This window comes from Pristis pectinata, chromosome 8 (genome assembly GCF_009764475.1).
Source record: "Pristis pectinata isolate sPriPec2 chromosome 8, sPriPec2.1.pri, whole genome shotgun sequence".
Taxonomy (NCBI): domain Eukaryota; kingdom Metazoa; phylum Chordata; class Chondrichthyes; order Rhinopristiformes; family Pristidae; genus Pristis; species Pristis pectinata.
This window is the reverse complement of record NC_067412.1, coordinates 20,329,595-20,357,280: the sequence shown is the minus strand read 5'-3', so window position 1 is coordinate 20,357,280 and position 27,686 is coordinate 20,329,595. Positions and strand designations below refer to the sequence as shown.

Here is a 27,686-nt window from a genome sequence, read left to right as displayed (position 1 = left end):
CTGGACCTGTCTTTTCGTAGCACTGATGGTGTTGAGACCAAAACGTTTCTGGATCTAGCCTAAAATCACCACTGCAACTTCCTTCAACACATTTACAAAGGTATGCATCATTTGAAACTTTTATTCTCAAATTGTTGTGGTAGATTGTTTAACAATTGTTAATTTTTTGCAGATCCTACTTTGTCATGGAGCTCTTCAGCATCGTCATTTTCTGCACCCTGTTAGGAGTAGCCATGCCCCAAAACAGGCCAAATTCAAAGGTAGCGTCCAGGAATTCTAGTCCAAATAGGAGGACACCAAACCCCTCGAGTGGGGAATCAGCTCCATCAGCTATTCATGAAGAACCAAACCATGGTAATCTCACTGCTTCAGAAGACAATGACAATCTGGTGTCTCATGTCAGGACTCTGGCTCAGACCCTGTATCAATGTTCAAAATCAACTGGTACAGATGAGATGAAACTCAACTTTTTGAAAAGTACCACAGTGACATGCAATGATGGAACTCCAGCTGGGTATAAAACACCTTTTTAAACTTATTAAACAGAGAAAAACACATAGGTTAACTTTTTGTGCCTCCTCAAAGATTAAAATAGTCATTCTATGCCAATTCATACAGAATACAATTAACAGAATATATGCTGCACTAGTTGTTATGTACTCTGTATTGATTTTTATTGCCTTTTTGGCTTGTTAATTTGCAGATATTATCTTAGGGAGTCAAAAGGAAGCAAGCGATGGTTAATATTTCTAGAAGGTATGTGAAATGTAGAAAAAAATGGGGAGAAACTTCCAATTTGAATTGCTTTTTAACAGCTTGGTAGAATGAAATATTTTGATTACTGAAGGAATTATTAAAAATCAACTTCATTAAGTTAAAAATGTTTTGTTTTCTATCCATTGACGACGTTAGCACTGGAATTCGTGACCTTTCTATATTTTTGATTATTGCACAAATATTTGAATGAATAACTAAGATAACTTGAATAATAGTATTATAATTTCCAATTGGTAAATTGCATGCAATAATATGAATAGGGCTAAAGCACATTAAATTTGTATTTAACGTTCAAAAATCAGAATTTGTACCATTCAGTTGTTCAATGCTGCCTTCGATGTGACTGTTATGGTGGAGTCTGTGGAGTTTAGTTCTGATTTGATTATAACTCTGTTACAACCTCTTCAGCTGACTAATTTCAGGGTAGACGTGCAAGGGACATCAACACAGATGATCTTGCAACATGAAAAAGAAAAGGGCTGTTGTGTTCCTGCAGCAATTGCAGCTACTATTATAAGTGTCATGGGAAAGTTCCTGGGATAATGTCAGGCATGACAATGCATGACAAGCTGACAGGTTTTAGCCGTTGCTCAGTGGGTTAGCACCTCGCCTCTGGGTCAGGAGGTCTTGTGGTCACATCCCACTTCAGTGACAAGAGCACATAATCTATTCTGACACTTCAATGCTTCTTCAGAACTACATTATCAGAAGTGCCATCTTTTGGATGAGTTGTTAAACCAAGGTCTTGTGTGCCCCTTAAGGCTGATATAAAAGATCTCCTGAGACAATTCAGAGATGAGCAGGAGAGTACTGACTGGTATTGTGCCCAATATTTATTCCTCAACCATGATCATTAAAAGAAGATTAAATGGTCGTTACCCCAGTGCAGCTGGACTGTCACATTCCAAATTTACAACAATGATCACACATTAGTTGTACAGCATTAAGGGAACTTGTGTATTTTTGTTTCCCTGCACACAGAGCAAAATTGTTACAATGCAAATCAGATAAGATTGATTCGTTAAAATGTGATCTAAAGTTATATAGATGACTGTTATATAGATAACAGTTTTACATCCTGTTATTCCATAAGAATTAAAAGTAGTATTACTGTTGAGAAAAGTTAGTGACAGAAAATGTTTGATCTTAACAATAACTATATCAGGAACTTGGTTGTACTTTAATCTGGTTATGTACCATTTTTAATCATAGAGCAAAATAAATGCTTGAACAACTCGATTTGTATTAATTAACAGTTAAGAAAAAGTATTATATTAGTACTTTTTAATCATTGTCAATAATAAAATCAGAACTCACTTAATTCAAATTAATTTCATGAGGTGACAATTGTATTAATATGTTGCTTTGGTCTAATGAAAACACAAGTGTCATTAATCTTCTTTTTCTTTTGTGAATGAGCAAAGGTGGTTGGTGTTGTTATAACAAAGAAAGCTGTGATGCAAGATATAGATCAATTCCACGGCTCATGAGTTCTTCTGAATGGCCGCTGACTCAAAAAGGTAATTATAATATATTGGGTCAGAATTGGTAGACAGCAATGAACTGTACCCATTATTTGTAATAAAAACAGGAAGAGCTGGAAATACTCAGTAAGTCGGGCAGCATCTAGGGGAGTGAAGCAGACATTTCAGATCAATAACCAAAACCTCAAGCTCTTGCTTGAACTTTCTGTACAGTTTCTGCATTGCATTTGGTGAGAACAACTTACTTTAATTTGACAATTTCTGGCTCATTATCTCATTAGATATGGTTCCATCCAAAGCAATGGAGCTCACTTACATGTAGCTTATTTTTGTAGTTAATAAAGAATTATTGCAGTCAAAAGGGAAATATCAACACTTAAAATTCTCTCACCTTCATTGTTTATTCATTGTATCAGGTTCTGGAATTCTGTCATCAGAGCCTGAAGAAAACCCCCATTGGTGGAATGCTAATATTGTGTAAGTTTGTTTTTAATTTCTATGTTTCAAGAAAGTATTTCACATCAAGGTGCACAAGGCAGATTATGTAATAATTGCTAGGATATATTTCACCAACTGCATGGAGAAAAAGGGGCAATGTTTTTATTTTATGTATCTATGAGAAAGTTTCCCTGTCCTTCATATGTTTAATCATGTTAACATTTATTTTCACATTTCCCACTTCTATCTCTGCTACACTCCTGGCATGCAGAATTCTCATATTGAGAGTGAATGACTAACTTATTTTTGAGCATCCAGTGTTACTTGGGCCAGCTGTTAGGAGATCACATCAACTCAACCACTGACCTACCCTTCCCCACTCTCAGCATTCACTGTGTGAAGACTTGAGGAGTTTTGGCTCAATTCAGCTGAAAATAACAGCGCAACATTAAGGCACCTTACCAGCTGCCCCTTCACATACCCTCAACTACCCCATGGGAATAAAGGTAGAACAGCAATCATTAGTCTTGTGTACTCCTAGTCACAAGTAATACAGCAGAGAACCAGCATATTTGGGTAGGGAAATTTCTGGTACAGGGAACTACACAAAGAGAATGAGAATAAAAAAGAACAGAAATAAAATATAAATAGTGTGTTGAAAAAAATGAATGAGGATGAATATACTTGAAAAATCTTGCTGCAAATGCAATAACCTTTGTTCTTAAATTGAGAAAAGTGCCATGTATATTAATAATAACAGTAGATTAATTATCCTAAATTATATTTTGAACTCAAACTCGAGATTATACATCAGGAAAATCATAATATTAACCTTGGACAATAGAATACAAGTAATTACAAGGATGAATAAAAACGTTGTCCAGTTGGTCATTGGCCCCTACAAGTTCAAAATGACCAAAACTGTCAATTTGCAGATTTTTATACTATAATTTTTCTTCTTTACAGTATGCTAAATTAACATGTCATCTGTAGCCTGCTTAAAATAATTGCCTATTATTCATCTGTGCTATATTGGACGTTTTATTTATTTTATAAAGCAAATTCCTTAACTCTAATAACTTGCATGTGTGGTTGCCAGTTTCTAAATGTGAATGTATTCATACATGTTCACATATATTTTCACATATATTTTCACCTCATTAAAGACCTTTAAATCAAAATTTCTGAAGAACAGACATTTTTGTGTTTAGCATATTTGTGAGAACAATGTACATATTGAAAAGTCAGATGAGAAATTTCAATTGGATAACTTTGATGAATATGCACTAAATTAGCTCAAGTAACAGTTAGAATATTCTGATGCACTTTCCTTTTGTAAGGGGGGGGCTGAAATATTCAGTGAAGGTTGGTTATCGTCTATAAGGATTAGGGAAAATAGGTGGAGAAACACCTTTTGGTTACTTGAATTAAAAAATGGCAAATATGAAGAAAATTAGAGAAGAACCATTAGATACATTTCCTCCTAATAAGGAAATGAAATCTAATAAAAGTTAGAATGAAAATTCTGTTAATCATATGATCTTCATATGTGTATAGGAGGTGCGGTGTGGCAATACGTTGTCTTATCTTCTCACATACAATTCCCAGAGACAACATCATCCTAGGTGGATTTAGTATCCTGAGAAAAGATTCCCTCAGCTCTCAATTCCAATTCCAATAGTCTGACATTGATTTAAGGAATCAACTATATCAGAATTAGAATCATGTTGTGGAATTTGTTGTCTTGTGGCAGCAGTACAGTGCAAAGACATAAAAATTACAATAAATTACTAAATAAATAAATAGTGCAAAACAACCTGGACCGATACAGCATAGAAGATCACACCAAGGCATTTCACAAAATTGTAAACAGAAAAAAATGAAGTGGGATCAATACCATATTGATGTTGTTACCATAGGGGCCTGGAATGCTTTGTAGGTATGTGATGAATATTCATTAGAAAAGTTTATGGATAATATTTTATTATATTAATTTTGCCATCTTTCAGCCTATCCATGCTCCATTTTGTCTGTCCATTTCAATCTGAGATTCAACTGCAAATTGAATCCACAATTAGTTTGGTGGCAGAAAGGGTTATAATTGATAGGTATTTTTGTGACTCAGCTGTTACCGCTGGGATTCCACAGGGGTCGGTACTCAGTTTCTTGCATTTTGAAATATATATAAAGGATTTACACTTAAATATAAAGGGCACAATAATGCTAATACAAACATTCGATGTATGATTGAGGAGGAAAGTTGGGCAGAAAAATGGTAAATAGAATTTAATCCTGAGAAGAACAAAGTAATAATTTTAGGAAGGAGCAACAAAGGAAGAGAATATACAATAAATGGGAGGAGATTGAGTTGTGTGGAGGAACTGAAGGACTTTGGAGTGCATCTAGACAGATCATTAAAGATAACAGTATAGATCCATAAGGTTGTTAAAAGGCACACAGTTGGTTAACCTCTATTAATCGAGGCTTAGAATGGAAGACCAGAGAGGATATACTAGAACTGTATAAAACATAGTTTATTCCACAGTTTGAGAACTGCATATGGTTTGACTATTGCATATCATATTACAGGAAAGGGAAGATTGCATAGCACAGGATAAGCTAGAGTTTTTTTGTTTGCAATAGGGGAGAATGAGGAGAGACTTAACAGAGTTGTATAAAATTGTGATGGGCCCAGAAAGAGTAAATAGGAAGCAAGTATTTATCTTAGCAAGGAAGCAAAAACTAGAGTGCATAGATTTAAAGTAATTACTGGAAGGATTAAAGGAGCACCGAGGAAACAATTTTTCACCCAGACGGTGATTGGGGTCTGGAACTTACTGAAACCCTCATTACATTTAAGCATTATTTGAATGCATACTTAGAGAGTTGTAGGGCCACAACCCAAATATTGGAAGGTGGGGTTAAAAACTGGGTCATGAAAAACTGAATGGCACCCTTCAGTGCTGTAATTTTTCTGCTTCTATGATTCCAATGGCTTTCCTTATCATGTTTGTATCAACTGCCCGTCAAATGTGGAATGTGAAACGAGCTGCCAGAGGAACTGGTTGAAGCAGGTACAATAACAACTTTTAAAAGACAGTTGAACAGGTACATGGATTGAAAATGTTTAGAAGGTTATGAGCCAAACACTGGCAAATGGGACTAGCTTGGGTGGGGCATCTTGGTCAGCATGGACCAGTTGGGCCGAAGGGTCTGTGTCTGTGCTGTATATAACTCTATGTCTATTCTTGAGCTCCTCCTATTTCTCCTCCACTTGCTCCCCCTTGGCAACCTCAACCAAAGGCACACCATCCATGTCTGTTTGTATGCTGATAATCTCCAGTTCTACCTGACCATGTTTTGATCTCTAAATGATCTCTAAATTGTCAGACAATTCCAATGCAGTTCTAATATTCCTCTCTTGTCCTATCCACAAATAAACGTGCCATCCAAAAGGCTGTACGTCTTAACTTGTAACAAGTTTTATTTATTTACTATATTTTGTTTGCTGACCTACATAAGCTTGTGATTAAGAAATGGTTCTATCTTAAGGTTCTCAGCTTTGTTTTCAACTGTCCTCAAGTACTCCCTCCTCCCTGTGCCTGTAACTTTCTCCTTAATAAACACATGCACTCATCCAATTTTGCATTTACTTCTTCCTGAATTTAGTCACGTCACCATAAGTGACCATGCTTTCAGTTGCCAATGCTCCAATCTCTCTAATTCCCTCCCTAAACCTCTCCGTCTTCACTCGTTCTTCCTTTAAGATTCTCCTTAAACTCTGCATCAATGCTAAAGGTTTTTAGTATTCTGTCCTGGGTTTTGGTGTCAAATTATGTTTGGTGACTTTCTCTGGTGCTTTGTGATGTTTTAGCAAGTTATTGTTAATCTGATTAGTGTGCTACCTGTCAAATTTGAGATTAGTCCTAACATTAGTGGTTAATAAATATCCAGGAACATAAAACGGTTACCTGTTGGTGCTCCTGCACATGTGCATATTTTGTATTTAACATGGAAAGAATTAACCTAAATTACATTTGTTAAGCTGTTCACTTATTTATACCTTTTATAAAATAGCTTTGTGCCTTATTGTTCAAGCGATGTATGGAGTGGCACTGCACCAAAATCTCGCCAAGGTAAATCTCAATGCCTTTCTTTTACAAATTGTTAAGAGAAACAAATGTAAATAATTATCTGTATGCATTAATATGAGTATTTCCGTTCCAGCTGACTATGCATTTATGGGCTCATTGATTCTCAGGGAAGTGATTAAAGACTTGGTCCCCAAGGGCATTAAATTGGCAAAGATTGTCATGCTCGCTGGAACCAGGTAAGTAGGATAAATCTGTCTTTTATAATCCGTTTTTAAAAAATATGAATTAAAGGAGAATAATTCAGCTTATTTCCTGCAGGTGGTGTGGTTTATTTAGCTTCAACAGAAATGATTCAACTAATTGATTTTCATCACTGCTCTTGAATTACATGAGGTGGAAGTTGCAATTAACACGTTAAGGAGGTTTTTTTATAATTTTTAATTTTGTTTATACTGGTTGCCAGACCTGGGTTCTCAGTAAGTCCCAACCATCTGCTCAATCATGACTGGCAGAGGCCAAGTTTCTCCACATGGTTGACAGACTTTATTTTGCTTTTGCAATTCTCATAGGGAGCATACTCCAACTGATATATTGTTTCATAAATTGAGGAGAAAGGAAAATATTATCGGAAGGAGGAACACCTCACAGTCTGCAGATACTCCGCTGTGGTCAGCAAATTGGAGCATACTGGAGTCAGAGGATGCTCCCTAAGACAGATCTTGCCTTGTAATGCAATCAAAAGCCAGGGGATTTTCAAATTTAATAACTAACTATAGCAATTTTTAGTTTATTGATCAAATCTTTTAGATTCATTGAAGCTCGATGTACAAGTTTACTTTGATTTCCTCTTTTAGTTCTGACATAATCTTCCATGTTGTTGTAAAATCATTGGCCCAATACTTATGGGTAGGAAATGAGGGTGTTTCTCTGTGGATAAGGAGACTTGGCGACCTCAAGGAGATGGGATATTTGCCAAATATAATTCATTTGCATTTTGTCTCTCTGTATCCCACTCAGCAGTCAGACAGATGGGAGACTGTACTACAAGGCAGCAGCCAGGAACAGCTGGGACCAGTTCATAGCAACCAAGAAGTGCATAGAAGGAGGAACTGTTGTGAAGTGGTAGGGAGTGGTGTGCATATAGTGGGTGGGAGAGGGGGTAGAGATTGATTGATCATGGGCAAGGAGACACTAAAGATCAGGGTTGGTCTTTCTACCCTCAAAGACCTTGAACAGTGTGGGAAAGTATCCGGTAGAATGTTTAATTGAAGGGTCATGACCCACAAGCAATGCTGGGAAAGTGGCTAACCTGACACATCTAATAGGTCCCAGCTCCCTTTAGTTGTTGAGCTTTTGAGCCCCGGGAAGAACAGACCTGCCTTTCCAAACATCCCAAACTCACCTTGGTCAAACCTTTAGTAGACACATTTATGGTGACCTGGGTTAAGGTTTTTTTTTAGCATGTTTATCAATTTAAACCCCACCTGACTGTCTATGCCTTTTATGGGGAATTGAAAAGACCTCTGTTATGATTGGTGTTTTTAATACGAATCTAGAAATGCTTTGAAAGACCTTTGTAAGAAGATTCTATTTTTAATCTTTCTGATAATCAATGACTGGCCCATTAGTAAGCATAATCAATTTGGAATCTTTTCAGTGTGAAGTGCATTAAATATAAAAGCAGTGTTTCATTATAATGGCCAAGTGATGTAAAGTAAAATATATCATATGTTACATGACTATACTGCAACAATTTCCTAATATTTACAGCACACTGCTATATTTCTCTGAGCCATCTAATGCGTAAATATAAGAGCGAGATAGAAAAGACCAATTCTCCTCAAAAACCTCTGTCAATGCTGCTTTATAATGGTTCAGTGCAAATGAGCCATGCAAGAGTGACTATGTTCTGATTGCCCTTCCCACCCTGAAAACAATCCTTGTCTCTGTTTTCTCCACCCCAGGTCGGCACTGTTGAATCAGAAACACACCATGTAGAAATTCAAACGCAGACTGTGTCCTACCACTTTACAGTCCAACAGTTGGAATTCTAATGTGTTGCTATGCCCTTAGATGACTGAGATAAAAGGATTTTGTTCTAACATGCTGTGCTACCTAATCCCCTGCATACCTCGTTTCAATCTACTTACAAAGTTCCATGCAGTGATCTGAACAATGTTGTTGGAAAAATATGAGCAAGGAATATATAATGAAAAATGCAAATAATTGCTTGCACAATATCAAACTATAGCAGTTGACATATTAATTGTTGGGAACTGTTGCACATTTCAGATATTCTCAGTACAACTCTGCAGTCACTGTCATAAGTGCTGCAAGCCAGGGATTTGTGTGTAGCCCCATATTTAATTTTATGCAGAAGTATAACAATTGCACCCTCTTCACTGGATATCCTTGGGGAAATAAATTAACTTTGACAGAGTACAAAGCAGACGGTAGAAGATCAATCACCTGTTATAAGGATAATGAAAAGGAAAATTGATAGGCCATATTTTAACTGAGCCACTGACATCTATTTTGCACCACAATTGAAGTTAAATTCACCCTGCATGCTCTCTGGATGTACCCCTTTAACTACTCTTCCAATTCTTTGAGCAGAAGCTATCTCTAGTAAGATTCAGTGAATCAAATAGTGCCCAAACTACTTTAATTTGAAACTAAATACTAGTTCGTTGCATGGTGGAACAATTAGAAGAAAACCTTGTTTATTTATCTCAATTTTAACTTCCCTTCTTGAAAAATGAAAAAAAATGTAATAATCCAAATCCTCAGATCCATTAATGGGTTGATTAATTTATTTGATTTTTTTCATATTACTTGCTATTTCAGGCAACCTCCGAGTAAAACAAAACATATTTTTTATGGCATTCAAGTTTCAAGCTTTAGTTCTGGACCAGCATCTTGAAGATTCCTGTTTTATGCTCCTTTTGACTCGTTTTCCTGTAAAAAGAAATACTTCAATCTGTTCCCACTCGTGTGTCCTGTCAATGCACGGACAATCTTTCCTCCTGCCTTGGGAAATTATTTCTTGCTATTCTCGAAACAATTTGGTCCATTCTCGTACAGTGAGCCTTGGCTGTATCCTTTCTCTTGTTGTTTCAGTGTGAGGGAGATTGCAAGCCATGTTATCTCAGGAACTGGCTCGTTTAGCTTTAATGTCCTCAACCTTGATGATGGCTGACTCATTAACAGATAAAATTGTTTGACTCTATGGCTTCAACTTGTTGCTTTTTAAATACCTATAAACTAACTTTGTGAATTTAGACAATAGACAATAGGAGCAGAAGTAGACCATTTGGCCCTTTGAGTCTGCACCGCCATTTTGAGATCATGGCTGATCCTCAACAATCAATATCCTGTTCCTGCCTTGTCCCCATATCCCTTGATTCCCCTACCTATAAGAAACCTATCTAGCTCCTTCTTGAAAGTGCCCAGAGAATTGGCCTCCACTGCCCTCTGAGGCAGTGCATTCCACAAATTCACAACCCTCTGGGAGAAGAAGTTTTTCCTCACCTCTGTCCTAAATGGCCCAGCCCTTATTCCTAAATCATGCCCCCTGGTCCTGGACTTCCCCAACATCTGGAACATATTTCCTGTCTCTATCTTGTCCAATCCCTTAATAATCCTGTATGTTTCAATCAGATCCCCTCTCAATCTTCTCAATTCCAGCGTGTACAATCCCAGTCTCTCCAACCTCTCGGCATAAGACAGTCCCAACATCCCTGGAATTAACCTCGTAAACCTACGCTGCACGCCCTCTATAGCCAGGATATCCTTCCTTAACCCTGGAGACCGAAACTGTACACAATACTCCAGGAGTGGTCTCACCAGGGCCCTGTACAAATGCAAAAGAATCTCTTTGCTTTTGTACTCAATTCCCCTTGTAATACAGGCCAACATTCCATTAGCCTTCATCACTGCCTGAAATTTGAAATTGAAATAGAATGGAACATGAAGATTTCCCTGAGTTGGAGACAGGATGGTGGCTTAAAGTTCTGAATTTTGGAACCAATTTAATCTTAGTAAAAGCCAAGATTGGATGTATAATTCCAACTTGTTCACCTGATGTAATTATTAATTGATGGATTGTTGAGCAGTTTTAAGAGAAAGAATATTTGTAAGAATAGAGTTCTAGACCTAACAACTAAAAGTTATGTTGACGGGTGCAAAACTCATTACAAGTGATATTAAATGTTCTTTAAGATCTGCCTGCTTTAAACTACGTAATCTCATTACAGTGCTGGTGGAACTGGAGTGTTGCTGAACATTGAGCGGATTGCTAATCTTCTAGCACAGCTGGGCGCTGATGTTCAGGTCCGGGGCTTGGTCGACTCCGGCTGGTTCCTGGACAATAAACAACCACGGCAGAATGAATGCACAGATGTAACTTCCTGTAGTCCAAATTATGTAATTAAAAAAGGACTCAGGTAAACCAACAAACCACCAACAATATTAATTGCCTTTCAACATCCACTATTATTTTTAGTCAAATTGGGTGCTGGACAGAGAAATGTATTGTCAATTATATACAATAGAGTGTTATTTAAATATTATAATTAAGCATGCACAAATAACAATAATTCCAGGAAGTACATGATTAATTAAATTTGGCCCAGCAAGTGCTTTCTGGGACATGAAAGGAGGGCTATGGATTCAAGTCCAATTTTGTGCGTAAAAGGAAGAGTTGAAAATCAAGGAGACACTAAAGGTCCATTTCATACTTGGGACATTTTTATATGTCCAGGAGAAAGCAAATCTCTTACAAAAATCCTAGCTCCTTGTTGGCTCTTCCTATTCAATCCTCTCCCACTGCCCCAGCCAGATCCAATGAGAATGGAAAAAACTCAGAAAGAGAGAGCTAGCAATAAGCAAGAAGAAAGGATGTGAGCAAAAGAGAAAGAGAAAAACTAACAGCTAGTTAAGGGTATGAATAAAGTTTACCACTGGAGAAAGAGAACAGTGTTTGGATGTTGGTATATCCACTTCCAAGTGTTCACAAACATCTCGAATGAGATGTAATTCTCACACAAACCAATAGAATGGCTCCATTTTAAATTTTTAAAGACCATGAAAATTAGTTTATGCCTGTGCCCAAGGATCCAATATTGTAAGCAACAAGCTCATGACTCTCTGAATGGTCTCACCTGCCACAGGGGTATATAGCAGAGACTCTACTCCTCTGCCAGTTGCAAAAAAGAGCCTCTCAATTGCTTGATGTTTCTTACCAAAATTGACTTAGGAATTTCTGCAGTAGGTATGGTGCTTCAGGTGATTGCTTCCTTTAGCTGCCAGTCAACAAAACCAACAACCTTTACGCAGATAGGTATTGCCAATAGAATGGTAAGTTTTATTTTGCTTACTTATCTTATGGGCTCAAACAGGAGTACTTCCTCAAGCTCAACATTAAATTCAGGGTGCTATTAGACACTATCCACACACTTTCAAATGCTCTTAAAATTCACTTTATAACATAGGTCGCACAACATGGTCAATCTTGGTGTCCTCTGTGACCAGTGAGTGGCTTCAGGAACTGTGAATAACATTTCTGGCTTGCTGGTATTAAACACATGAGCCCAACGGAACAACAATCATGGTCTGACATTTGCCCCCTTTAACTATATGCAACGCGTGCCACACCCAGATCAGACACCGATTCAGGTGCGAGCCAAAGCTTAAGCCAGTTTGTTCATTTGAATTCTCCCATAGTTCAGGAATGGTTCAAATGTGTTCCACAAAAACAACTTGACTGTGATTTCAGTAACATTTCTAGCAATGAATTTTCATGGAAATAATAAGCATGCATATAATGTACGAGCAGCCCACCTTACTATCACATACTATCTATGGGAAATACACAATGCGTGTATGTATTAAGGCCAGATAGGAGCTACTTTCTGTTCCATGTACATGTTTGTTCCTTTGAGCCAAAGCTGTATGTATGTTGAAAGACTGCACACCAGTGCTCGAATATGTCTCAGTAAATCGTTAAGGTGCAGATCCTCCCTCCTCCCAGAGGCAATTTCTTTCTTTCCAAAGACTGTTGAAAACATTTGAAGAGTTTCCTTGGAACTTCTCCTGCTCTTACGCTGCGACCGATTGAAATGGGCCTGTACCATACTTTTATCATTGTTGCAATGATGGAGAAGCAGAAACTCTGAGGGAGATCTCACACAAATTTTTTTTCGAGTTTATTGGTCTTGAGATTTCAACTCCAGAAATGTTGAAGAATTTTAACTTTATGTTTAAAATTTATAAAAATATAGAACAGTACAGCACTGGATAGGCCATTTGGTCCACGGCGTTGTGCTGATCTTGATGATAATTTATCCTAGATGTCTTCCTCCTGTTTATCATCTACATCCCTTCATTCCTTTCATGTTCGTGTCTATCTAAAAGCATCTTAAGCTCTACCAAACTGCCTACTTCCACTACTACCCCTGATAACCCATTCCAGGCACCAACCTCTCTCACTAACTGTATACTTTCTCTTTTCATTTGACCTCCCAAAGTGCAACACCTCACACTTGCCTAGATTTAACTCCATCTGCCACTTCTCTGCACATAAGTGTAACTGATCTATATCCCACTGCATTCTTTGGTAGTCCACCACTCCACCACTCCACCAATCTTGGTGTTATCCACAAGCTTGCTAATCCACCCATCTACATTTTCATCCAAGTCATTGATATACATCACAAACAACAGAAGTCCCTGCATCGATCCTTGCAGAACACCACTGGTTGCGGACCTCCAGCCAGAATAACAACCTTCCACCCCCACTCGCTGTACTTATTTCCATTATTTCATAAGTGAATCAAATACTGGTTGTTTGTGATGAGGAACGTGATGAGGTCAAAAATTGTTTAAAAGAAATACAGCATAGTGTGTTGCTTCAGTCCAAAGTATCAAATAAGGTTCTGAAGTAAATTTACAAAGAACTAATAAGAGATTTCTTTACAGGTTGTGGAATGGTGTTATTCCTGAAAGATGCAGACAACAATTCAGACGAGGAGACGAATGGCAGTGTTTCTTTGGCTACAGGATATATTCATCCTTAAAATGTAAATAGAACTTTGAACATAATACATTTATGAATTCCACTATGGTTAAGTGAGTCACTATAACTTGTGGAGTTCCTTTTCAGCCCCAGTGTTTGTGGTACAGTGGCTGTTTGACGAGGAGCAGCTAAAAATGGAGAATATTCAACTGGGAAGCCAATCCCTTACAGAAGACCAATGGAACTACATCCAGAATTTGGGCAGAGACCTCAGAAATTCTCTGCGAGATGTATCGTAAGTGAATTCTCATTTTAAAATACTGCCTCTGCACAGTCAATTGAATAAGAGCTACAGAAAATGTATTATTTTAGGACAAATCCTTTAATCTCCTTCACCTAAGCCATTCAAGGTTTTTTTTAAAAGAGCTGCTATTTAAACTTCCACTCCGCTCCACAGCATAATGCTTCTGTTCTACATGGGAGTTGCACTCAGATGATATTTATAATAGATAGCCTTATGATTTTAACAGCATTAGATTAACTGTTGAACATTGATAGAAACAGCTTTATGGAAGCTCCTTATATGCTTTAATTTTGGAAATTTAATATTGCTAAATTTAACTTAAAACAATGACCAGTATATTTTAGTCCATTATTCAGAAGGATGGAATTCTATTCTATGCAGACGTGAACTCATGATCCCTAGAACAAGTAAAAACATTTATACAGCACCACATGCTGTGTGACTGATGGTTCAGTCATTACCACACTGAAAACCTGAACAGGCATGAATGCAGATGACACATTGTGACAATTCTTGCTGTGAGAATATCCATGTACCACTCAAGGTATTTCTCTAGAAAGTTGCAACTGAAATCCTCTTTGAGAAAGAAATGCCTATACAACATTGCAGAAATAAATAGGTATTCAAATCTCTTATCATCTAAAGTCATAAACTATTGGAGTGAAAGCTTGAGAATGGTTCAACTGTTTGAGATTATGGCAACATTGATATTGCAAACTCAATGTAGGCATCTTTTTCAGATAGGGTTGGCAATGGTATAAATTAATATTATTTTATCAGAGAGCAGCCCAACAGAATTTTGGATTAAAATGTAATTTTTGTTGCAGGTTAATTAAAGACAATATGTTCTCAGATGGATTGAGAACCCACAATTATCAGCTTCAGCAGATGACTCAGTGTTCTAAAATGCATGTATTCCAAATGATCAATCTAACCAATAAATAATAATTTGAGGGTCAGCGGGATACTCAAAATCATTTCGAAAGTGCACAGAAATACCATAAATGTTAGAATTTATTATTGGGATTCTTAAAGAGAAACACATCACCTTTGTTTGTTACAGACACATAATTATGTCTGCTATAACTGTCACATGAACAGTTGACAAGTAAATGCAATTTTTGGCAAGTACAAAATTAAGTCTTCAGTTGTTCTGATTAATTCTCCTTATCAAATTGGTACTTCAAAAGAAGGCAGTGTGATTGTGTATATATAGAGAAAAAAACAGGATTTTACAAAACAGTTCAGTGGTTTGTAATATCCAGATAACGTTTATGCTTAGTTGCTCTCCTAGTTAGTTGTGGCATTTAATTATTTAAAACAAAACCAATGATGAACAGAGAAATGTCATAAGAATGTATTAAACTGGTAATGGTGAATTACAGATTTAAATCTACCAGTTATTAGAATAAAGAACGTTCATTTCTATAGAAGATAATATATCTAAACCTGAGAATTGCTTCTATCCAAACTGATCTGTTACATTTCCGGTCTACCTCAGTCAAAATATTTCCCATTAAAGCAGAAGAGAAATCTAAAAACTATTTCACCATTAGTATCTAAAATACCCATTATAGTCTTCTCAAACCCTAGTAATACACAGCATTCAGTGACAGCATGAGAAATTCACAGTCCCACAATTACTGAAATCCCAGCTACTGTAGATATTACATTTACATTCACATTGCGGCTTTCATGGTGAGAATTCTCAAGCAGTTCATGTACCAAAATGCATTCTGAAGTGCAATAACTGCTGTTATTTTGGCATTCATTGGCAGTCATTGTATGGCAGCACTGACATACAAATGATCAACTAATCTGTTTTCATGTGTAGTTTTTTTTAAATGAGATAAATTTTATCCAGTAAACTGGAAAAACTTCCTGACCTTTTGTATAGTGCCGTGGGACCTGTTATATCCACTTAAACCAAGAGAATAGGAAGGTCAGGACGGTTTAACATTCTCATCTGAAGAATGCCTCCTTCAACAATGAGGCACTAGTGCTATTATGAATTGTCAGCCAGGATTATATGCTCAAAGCCTGATGTAGACCTTGTTGCAACTAGTCAAACAGGAATGAAAGAGTACAAAGTATTCAATAGAACATTTAGCAAACACTTTTCAAATAGTTATTTGCTGTTGCTAGGCTTTGAAAAAAATGCTTCTGGTGCTAGAAAATGGTAAAAGGATAAGTTAACACATTAAAAAATACTAGACACAATATACGTAAATCATTTCATTCCAAATGATTTAAGATGGCTCAGAAATCAGTTTTAGTGCTTAGTAAATGTATGCTAATGTTTTATCCATCACAGTTTGTTGATAATTCAAATCATTTCTATTTTAGAGCTGTATTTGCCCCAGCGTGTCTATCACACACCTTGATCTCTAAGAGGTAAGGTATTATTATGTTAAACAAGTTGAAAGCCGTTTCATAAAATATTATTGCGTTTGTATTCTTCTATTGAGAATTAGCTCATTAAACCATTCATAAAGTGCTTATATATTTCCTCTGCTGGTTCAGTAAGAACACATCTGTACTTTATCAATCTTACCCTTAATGATGCTGCTAGACAAAAGGTTAGTAGTGTCGCATAGCTATTTTAAAAATCTTTTGTAATAAGGGTAACATTTCAATTACACATGATTGTCTCATCAAAATTAGGTAAAAAATGTCATGGATCATAAGCCAATCTAAATTATGTAAAATGATGATGGAATAATCTTTTGCAGGGAAAAATCCTAGAGCCAGATATTTACTGCTGCTTTTATTGGTTTTGATCCTTCAAATTTATAAGTTTGAATACTCTATGTCAACTTGACAGATTTTTATATGAACACATTAGGTATTCTTTAATACAGAAAATGCATTTTATGAAATTAATTCTGTTGAACGTGATGGACTGAATCACACTGACAGCTAACTGCTGGGTTCTGAGAGAACTAGATTGTACTAATGGCTAGCTGGTGGCTCTGTAGAGAACTGCATCATACTAATGGCTAGCTGGTGATTCTGAGAGAACTGGATCATACCAACAGCTAGTGTGTGGTGCTGTAGAAAACTACATCATACTGACAGCTAGCTGGTGGTGCTGCAAAGAAATGGATCATTCCAATGGCTAGCTAGTGACTCTGAGAGAACTGGATCATAGTGACAGCTCTCTGTTGGTGCTGTAGTGAACTGGATGGTACTGACAGCTAGCTGGTGGTTCTGTTGAGAACTGGATTGCACTGACAGCTAATGGCTGGTTCTGTACAGAGCTGCCTGCTAAATGCAGTACACACTACACTGTAGAAGTATGGAATGCATTGGAGGTCAGATGTGGGGCATCTGACATCTTACTCCACCCCTGGACTCAGTAACTTACTGAGCCGAGGGGCTGGATACACTTTTGGCCTTCATTTAAAAGCCTGGCTATGTTTTTTGTTTATGTTCCTTTCTCACAAATATATTTTTAAATTAATTAACAGTAATTTAATGTGTTTTGAAAAATATTTTTAATTTATTTTTTAACTTTTAATTATTTAATTTAATTTTAACTGTTTCAAATGACTGATTATCAGAGATATTTAAGACAGTGAAACTAGCATTTGAGAGCACAAGTTGTCAAAGATTGTCAGGCTAGTGCTGGAAGTGGAATCCCAAGGTACAACACCTAGAGACTTGGTTGCCACTGATGGCCTCCTCCACTCATGGGACAGCTCGGAATTGAAAACTCAAGGTTGTGGGGAACAGTGCAGCCTCCAAGGGGTTAATGGGGCCACAGGACTAGCATGAACGGCGAGCACAGGCCACAGATCAGATTCAGCACAGTTCTTGCAGTTCTTTTTGTTTAGAGAGTTAAATCTTTCAACATTTTGGAAATGGTCATTATTGAACAGGAGCAAAAAAGTAAGAATCGGCCACAGAGAAAAAATTTACCGAGTTGTTTGTAATCAGGATGAGAGCTGCAGAGGAAAGTACATTTAAGTTTGCAGAGTTCACAGTTTGTGACCAGTGAAGGAGTTAACAGTTAGGTGTGAACTGGGATTGAAGGACCAGAGATCCTGTGCAGTGACAGAAGGCTGGAGAACAACACCAGCGCAAAGTAAGGAAAGGCTGCAAAGGAGCAAGGGCAATGATATTTTGATCACAGTGAACTCAATGACCAGGGATAAAATGTTGATGGTTATATATTGGTCCCTGCTAGGCATTCTGTGCTATTTTAATCATCGACATAGCAGCATAGAGTAATGGAGACATGCAGCACAGAAACAGGCCCTTTGTCCCACTGACTCTGCTGTGACATCCAAACACCCATTTACATGAATCCTACATTAACCTCTTTATTCTCACAATATTCTCATCGACTCCTCCCAAATTCTACAACTCACCTACACACTAGGGGCAATGGGCAATGTACAATGGCCAATTAATCTACCTGTCTGCATGTCTTTGGGATGTGGGAGGAAACTTGAGCACCAGTTCCACGCAGTGGAACAGGAGAACATGCAAACTCCATGCATACAGCACCCAAGGTCTGGATTGAACTTAGGTTTCCAGCATTGAGATGTAGAGGTTCTACTAGCTATACTCCTGTCCCTCTATTTTAGTTTCAAGTTAATTACCGACAAGCACAGGCAAAATTACTCCCTATGAAGCTTGACAAGGATGGGACTTGTGGACATGAGGGATTTTGTATCGAAGAAATTACAGCCTATGGTGTTCTGGACAAAGCATAGTTTATGCAGGGTTTGGATGCTGACAGAAAGCTCACTCTGGGAATCATAAGATGAATTAGTGAAAGTAACAGCCTAGGGCTTAGGCTACAGAGGGACAGTCATAGGGATGGAGTAAAGCAATATTTTACAATACAGAAAAGGCAACCTGATGTGGAAAAGGAAAACCCATTTGAGGTTAAGCAGTGTGCCAAAGTCCTAAACATATGGGCTAGGTTCTGAGTAACAGTCAGAGGAGTTAGTGGAGTCCAGTGCTGTGTTAAGTTCCACTTGAATAAAAACTGCACCTGATCAAATATTTGTGTTGCTTCTACAAAAGCCAAAAACTAACACTATGAACATCTGTTTCATTTTTACCAATTGACTGTATTTGAACAAGGAATTCTATTAAATAATATTGGTTTTAGCCATAATTGGTAGTTTACATGCAGCAAACATTTACCCCTTTGTTTTTTTTTTAATTTTAATTATCATCTTGAGGCATGCATAAGCTATGAACATCTTTAAACACTTACAAATATCAAAGTCATTTGATATCATTTCTGCTCTTATTTGATATCACAAAAATTTGGAACTTAGCTATCAATAATTTTCCTAAGAAGTGTTAAACAAGGTGATAGAAATAGCCAATGTGTTCATAATCTGCACATTTGACATTAGATAGAGTTCAGAACCTTGTCATGCAATAAGCTTCACCTAAAATGATTTATGTCCTCTCAGTATTCCTCATCATGTAAAATCACATGGACACACAACTTTTACACACTTATTGTAGCCAAGACTGATGAAAAGAGCAAGAGCTCCATTCTATTCCAACTTAACAGTGTTTAGGCTTGTAGATTTCAAAACAAGTAATATTCAAATGAACCTAATCTTAGTCTGACTCTGCAATTATATTGCGATCGTGATAGGTTCCAGTATGTTCAGGCCTTTCCATGCTTTAGAATGACATCTGGGCCTTGTTGGCCAAGGGAAGGCTGGCAAATCTTTGATTTTCACATTTTTTGACAGCTGTGAAATGAACATCACTGGTGATATCTCCTTGCTCATTAAAACCTACTGTTAAATATGACAAATATGATGCAAAATGATTTCAGAAGTTTGTCAATGCAAAAGATGAGCCTGACTTATGCATATGCAGTGTGCAATGTGAACAGTCTAAGTGTAAAGTAAATTTAGTCTGTTGTGAAGGCGGATTTGGAAAAGCCACAGAAAGTTATTTACTTCTCCTGGCCACTTAATTAGCTTAATCCAAATCATAGTTAATGTTAAATAAAGTGTTTACTTCCTACCCCACATCAGCCCCAACATCTAATCTTCCGATGTAAAAATAAGAAAGGGGAAAGTAGCACTGCACATCAGTCCAAGCATATATATATATATATATATATACACACAGAGCTGTCGCTTGACATGAAGAAAGAAAGTTACAACCAAGTTTACTCCCTAGTATTAACTGAACCTTGTTGGTTGTGATTTCTAATCAACAGATCTGCTGCTCATATCAATGATACCAATAGGAAAACATTGTAGCTTGGATATAAAAATGTTCATGTAGTTCATTAATTTGCATTGCATTGGAAGTCATAAATATCAGTGATTTCACAGTGAATAAGGCATTGCCCAATAAGTGTACATTTTTTTAACTGTCTCATTCCCTATTGGCTTCCAGATCACACACAGTTGATGTTAGCTGCAAACTCTCTGTTCTTGTTTTAACATTTATTATCAAATGCAGGTCAATGGGGAAATACCTGAACAGGTGCCAGCAAGTCCTGACCTTTTTTTTTGTTTTAGATTGGCAATTGGGCCTTCTTGGCTTGGGAACATCTAAGAAATCATTGATTTTTATCTTTTCTGACAGCTGTGAAATGAACATCACTAGTGATACCTGCTTGCTCATTAAAACTTGTTCTTTAATATGACAAGCCTGCAAACCACAATCCTGGTGGTTGGTGTCAGGAATTACCCATGGATACACTTCAGCAGTGATGCTGATAGAGTTGGCACTAGAGAGCACTTTGTTAGCAAGTTATTATAAGGTACAGATACCATAAAAATGCCCACTAACTTTAGTTAGCCAGAAGGACAGCCAGGCACTTGACATAGGGTGGATGGGGGGGGATGATAGTGGTGACAGGTCAGGGGTTGGAGCTTGGCCTCTTTAGTTCCCACTCAACAACACAGAACTTGATTTATACAGTGATGTTAATGTACAGAAAGGTGAATGTTGAAGGAAAGAATTGGATACTGGATGACCTAAAGAGGTGTAGTTTAGGGTGGGTTCTCAGAACTGATGGGAATCTATTATATCTATGGTGACTACATTCCAGAACCAAAGCCACTTGAATCTCAAAGATCAGGCTGCATTAGCCGGTAATGCATGCTCTAAGCCATCATTGACTTGTTCACTAAAGCAGGAGGATGGTCTTTACACTCAATATCTGCAGGACAAAGTTCTTCTATCAAGATGTACTGCACGCCCTCCAACAATAAAGGTTCAAGGCAAGATCCAGGAAACATGGGTCACTTGCTATGTCATAGGAATCATTGCTCGGTGAAGTCAGACATCAGTGATGAAATTCACCACTGCCTTCAACATGACAGCATAGCCTTTGGTTGATTGAGGAAAAGGCTATTTGAAGATCAAGACCAAACCTGGCAGAAAGCTCACAGGCAGCGGTGATTCCCAGCTTCCTGTATCCTTCTGAGATGTGGACCACCTACAGCAGGCACTGGAAAGATACCACCAACTCTGCATTCAAACAAATCCTCCAAATTTGCCGCATGGGTAAGTTGTAAGTATCCTCTCCCAGGCCAACATCACCAACATTGACACAGATGACCATGTTGGGCAGGTTACATTGAAAAAGAGAAAACAGACACTCTTATTCAAGCTCTGTCATGGGAAGAGATTACCAGGTGAACAGAGAAGAAGGTTCAAGCATGTGCTCAACCTGTTCTTGAAGAAATACATCATCTCCACTGACTTCTTGGAATCTCTGGCCCATCACTGCTCAAGCTGGAGAAAGAGGATTCCAGATGGCACTGAGAACCTCAAGCAGAAACCTTGCATAAGAGTGGAAAGACTGTACCACCTTGCTACCTATCCACACCACCACTCTCTCCCCACACATCCCTCTGTACCATTTCTGGAAGAGTCTACGGTTTTCACATTTGCTTCATTAGGCACCTCAGGATGCACAAAAGCAGAGTACAGACAAGCCATTCTTGTTCCCTTGGAACTACCCAGAAAGAAGAATGGATGATAGGTGGGTGAAGATGGAGACATATTTAGGAGATGAATTCCAGAGCCTGAGGTTGTTCAACAGAAAACTTAGCCAATGGTTTTGACTCTCTTGGAATCTGCATCGCAAATAACTCTGGCTGCTCGATCAATGGTACATTCAACTGGGAATAGAGTTCTGGACACTGAGAGAATCAGAGGAAATGGAGGCAGGGTGGTGAAGTGATTAGATGTACAAGTTCAACCATGATCTTACTGTGCAGCGGTGCAGTCCTATTGGGTTGTATATCGTACTCCTCCCTAGTCTTCTGGACTTGTTGGGCAAAGGACCATATTCAGGGATTTTTGGGAGGTAATTGCAGGAGCTAATTGTGGTTCTGAGACGGAGTTTAGGGGAGTTTTGGGGTTTAGGGGACTGGTATGGAGGTTGGTGAGCACAATGTGGATGAGTCAGTGTAGGAAATGATAGGAACATCAGCGTTTTGGGTGAACCGAAGTTTACAGAACATTGAGGGTAAGAATATGGCTGGAAGTGGAATGTGACAGTGACAGAGACATGGATTGGGACGGCAGCAGCACACACAGTGTGGCAGGGTCAGATATGAATGATGTTATGGGGGTGGAAGTCAATAGTTTTGTGCCAGATGTTGAACAGAATGAAGAGCTCGTGAAAAATTTGTTGTATTTTTTAAAGGTTATAACAAGCCTTTCCCTGGTCCACAGATGATGCCCTCATTCATCCTGCTCAAGTTCTGGGTTCTGACTTAGGTAGTTAAGTGCAAATTCACTGTTCATGTTCCTGCATTAAAGGAAGGAATTGCATTTATACGAGGACCTCTGTCCTAAAGCACTGTAAGCCAAGAATATACTTCTTGAAGTGTAATCACTGTTATAATTTGGGAAACATAACAGCCTATTTGCACACAGTAAGCTCCCATTATAAATTGCAAAATTATCATTACTAGTAAATCAGGTTTAAAAATATTATCAAGAGATAAATTTTGGTGAGGACAATAGGAAAAAGTCTTCTGTTCTTTAAAATAACATCATAGGATCTTTTAGTATTCACCTGAGGAAACAGGTGGGATCTCATTTTAATATCTCACCTAAATGACAACACCTTCAACAGTATAACATTGCCTCACTACTGTAGTGTCATATCTGCTCAAATTGTGTGCCCTAGTCTCTGCAGAAGACAATCACATTTCTGACACAGAGAACTATCGACCCACTGAGTTTGATTGACACTGAGGGTTAATGAAAACTCAGACTTAACTGGACAAATTGGAAACTCCAGAAATGATGAACATTTCACATCTGCAGGATTCTGCTTGTGTCCTGCCAGTTACCATGAGAAACCAGAATTGCCCCCAAGGAAGTTTAGATCCAAATAACCCTGCTGCTTTTTTAACTTCTAATTCAAGCTAGGCCTAAACTTTAACTGTATGAACTATTCTCCTTGTATATCTTTGTAATGGATACCAACTACATGATAGAGAAAACACTGATATGATATTATGCTACTGAGCCACCTTGTTTTCCTGGGATTAAACTAAAATAACTGGTTTTGTGCTATTTTCTGGTTGCAAATTACTTTGCAACATGAATTGGAATGTTCTTTCTTATGGAAGCTGCCATATTATTCTGAATACCAAGCTAACTCCTTATGCTCAGAAATAACTGTAAGAGTTACATCTGAGTTACAAAGAAAGAGTTGGTTTCTTTCCCATTTATATTAAAATTATTGTTAGCCATGTTCTTTGCTCATCTTTGGTGGTCTTGTGATAGGCATGTCCAGTTAACTTCTGAAATAGTAATGAAACTGCCTGTCAAATTTCTGGTTTGCACCACAATAATTTTTATTTAGAAGGTATTAGATTTAGATTATTTGAACCTTTGACTCTTATATTTACATTGTCAACCAAAATTTACCCTGATACCTTTTAGTTCTGCTATCAGAAATGTCCAAAAACAGTTACAAATATCCAAGGATTAAGATGGGTGGCACGTAGAGAAAATCAAGTTTCATTGATGCCTAAAATAACTTTTTTGCTGTACAAAACCATGATTGTCAAACTTTTTTTCACAAGGATGAGAATTGGAAACTCAGTAGTTCAAACGTATTTATTAAGCACCAAATTTGTTTAATGGCAGTAATTTTAATCAGTGTCTGCCTCACTTCATATCTGTGTGACATCTTTCAGTGATCTTGCAATTTTCTTACTTTGGGGCTAGAAATTTCAGGTGGTTTTCCCAGACAGGGAAAATCAATTATCTATGCTGTTTCTCTATAGTGTTCACTATAGTTACAGTGAGCAATTGAAAGTTATTGGAAGTTGTGAGCATTAGTACACTAGTCTTCATGGCACTAAGACAGGATTGTTCAAGTAAATCCTACATACATTCAAAAATCAATGCAGACCATTATATCAAGAATAGTAGAACCCTCTTGCACATGGACAATATAACAATGATTTGTAATGGTATAGTTTATACTTGAATAAAGTCATACAGTCACAGAGTAATACAGCACGGAAACAGGCCCTTCAGCCAACTGGTCCATGCCAACCACACCATCCTCCCTGCTAGTCCCAGTTGCCTGTGTTCAGCCCATATCCTTCCAAGCTCAACCCCTCCATGTACCTATCCAAATTCTCCTTAACTGTTGTAATTGTACCCGCCTCGACCACTTCATCTGGCAGCTCATTCCAGGTACTCACTGCCCTCTCTGTAAAGAAGTTACCTCTCAGGCCTCTTTTAAATGTCTCCCCTCTTATCTTGTATCTGCGCCCTCTGGTTTTGGACTCCCCAACCCTGGGGAAAAGACTATGACCATCCACCTTATCCATACCCCTCATGATTTTATAAACTTCTATGAGGCCACCCCTCATTCTCCTAAGCACCAAGGAATAAAGACCCGGTGTGGCCAACCTCTCCCTATAACTCAGGCCTTCTAGTCCAGGCAGCATCCTCATAAATCTCTTCTGCACCCTCTCCAGCTCGACAATGTCTTTCCTATAACAGGGTGACCAAAACTGTACACAGTACTCTGAGTGTGGCCTCACCAATGATTTATATAACTGCAATATAATGTCCCTACTATTAAACTCAATGCCCTGACTGATGAAGGCCAGTATGCTAAAAGCCATCTTCACCACCCTGTCTACTTACGCAGCTGCTTTCAGCGAACTGTGCATTTGTTCTCCCAGGTCCCTGTGTTCCACAGCACTTGTCAGTGTCCTGCCATTCACTGTATAGTGTCCTGCCATTCACCAAGTGTGAGGTGATGCATATCCAAAATGCATCACCTCACACTTATCTAAGTTGAAATCCATTTGCCATTCCTTGGCCCATCTCCCTAACTGATCAAGATAAGATTTCTTTATTAGTCACATGTACAGCTAAACACACAGTGAAACGCACCTTTTGCGTAGAGTGTTCTGGGGGAAGCCTGCAAGTGTCGCCACGCTTTCTGTGCCAACCTAGCATGCCCACAACTTCCTAACCCGTACGTCTTTGGAATGTGGGAGGAAACCAGAGCACTTGGAGGAAACCCACGCAGACATGGGGAGAACGTACAAACTCCTCACAGACAGCGGCTGGAATTGAACCCGGGTTGCTGGTGCTGTAATAGTGTTATGCTAACCGCTACACTACTGTGATCTCTTTGCAATTCATTGCAACCTGATTACTATCAACAAGACCCCCTAATTTAGTATCATCAGCAACGTAAATGACACAATTGGATTCAAACAAAACCTGAAAGCAAAAAAGATCCAGTACTAATTCTTCACAGCTGGTGCATCAAGAGTGCAGAGTCATTGGTGTTTTGAAGTTGACAGTTTATTAGAAACCTTCAAATTAGTTTCATTCTTCCAAACTAATGAAACTGATAAAACAGAAAGACAAACAGATCTGTGTGTTAAATTACTGCAAAATTTTCCATTCATATAACATTTCCCAATATTTCATTTTAGCAACTGGCTAGATTTTCAGGTGAGGGGAGTTTCCTTGAACAGAGCACTCCAGTGCTGGGACCGAAGTCTTCAGGAAAACAAGAGTTCAAGACCCCCTGCGAGAAACTGCTCCTTCCATTTAATCGATCAGTGTCGGCTGCCACATTGCAACCCCACTTGCCCAGCCCTTCGTGATCAGGTCACAGGTCAGGAGGTGAACATGATTCAGCTCCTGATGAACATGGGCTTTGATGTTCAGAGAATAGCACAGCAGCTTGGAATGGAACCCAGCCAACTCCTGGGGATGCTTAGTAATGGAGGTTAGATTCCTAAAATGAATTTTAGTGCTCAGAATTACATATTTTCTTCTGTGTGATAATATTTACAGTGAAAATAATGGATTTCAGTCCCAGTATCGCTTGGTTAACCAAGATGGAGTTTTGAACTAGCATGCGTATTATAGAAAAGGTGTTCCATCTTAACATGATTTTTAACCCAGCAGTGCCAAAAGCATGGTTCAACTCCTTTACTGCCATCACTTTGGGGAAAGTGATGAGTTTTATTTGAACATAACTACATTTTCATAAAACATACCTGTTATCCTAGTTGAATTTCTGTTCAAAGGTTATTCATTTTTGATCATTTCAAATCCAGAATGTTAATAAGGCAATGTATAGGCTTTTTATGAATGTAAAGATGAAGCAAAACCACAACTATTTTACTAATACTTTAAACAAATCTGCTTGTCACCAGCAGTTGAGGGGTTAAACAATAGATCCATTGTTTTCACTTTTATTCCCATCTTTTTATTGCTGCTTTTATTTAGATTTAAGGAAAATGACAATTCCAACTGTATGAGCTGCCTTCATGCGCTACAATAAAACATGTTTTCCCAAAGGGCAGAATTACTCACCATGCCTCCGTTTCTTGCCCACTCTTGAAACTCACCAGTTTCTGTTTCCCATGCTCCCTTTAAACATACCTAATTTGCTGGAAAATTTATTATATCACTGTGCAACATCTAAAAAGGAAAGAAAATTAAAAATCTGTTGGATTATTGATTGGAATAACAGTCAATAGTCCAGAAAATCTGCCAGTCCAACATCACCAAAGTCCTGAGTGTGCTGGATTAACAGAGTTAAAATAACTGAAAATTTAAATGGAAGAATCAGTGTTTGAATAGCAGTCATATAAATTTTTAGTCTGTTTTTCAAAATAACACATCAGCCTTGTTTTTCCTGAGTTAATGATTTTAACTTGACTTTAAAAAAACAAGGCTAGCTTTTTAGATATTCCGTAGTATTCTTCTCAATTTGCATATTATTTGTGGCTGCTCTTTTATTTACTATTAAATTAACAAGTATTTCAGAATTAAATTTGGTCACAGTAAATTGGGTGATAGTTTTGAATAATGAGACCATGGTTGGTGAGTTGTGGAGGCATCACAAAAAAATCAAACCAATTATGAAAAATATGTGCTAATTACTCTTATACTAATAACTTATATTTTCCATTAACATGCATTAGATGTGTAATGTATACTATTATCAATAAGTTATGCTACTTACAAATATTAACTTGTATGTATGTGATTGAGTAACTTTTCTGGCTTGTTTTGATCATAATCAGATGAAGGTACATGTAACAAGATAT

The 27,686-nt window shown here is 37.8% G+C and overlaps 1 protein-coding gene across 1 annotated transcript; it reads left to right on the top strand.

Annotated features, from left to right (window-relative positions):
- Nucleotides 1-233: 233 nt before the first annotated feature.
- Nucleotides 234-26,358, top strand: LOC127573251 (palmitoleoyl-protein carboxylesterase notum1a-like). Its single transcript, XM_052021284.1, has 11 exons — nucleotides 234-514; nucleotides 704-756; nucleotides 2,202-2,297; nucleotides 2,678-2,738; nucleotides 6,777-6,835; nucleotides 6,927-7,029; nucleotides 11,050-11,238; nucleotides 13,772-13,872; nucleotides 13,956-14,103; nucleotides 16,459-16,506; nucleotides 26,055-26,358. Exons 1-11 carry the CDS (start codon nucleotides 234-236, stop codon nucleotides 26,356-26,358), a joined length of 1,443 nt encoding a protein of 480 aa, XP_051877244.1.
- The last annotated feature ends 1,328 nt before the right edge of the window (nucleotides 26,359-27,686 follow it).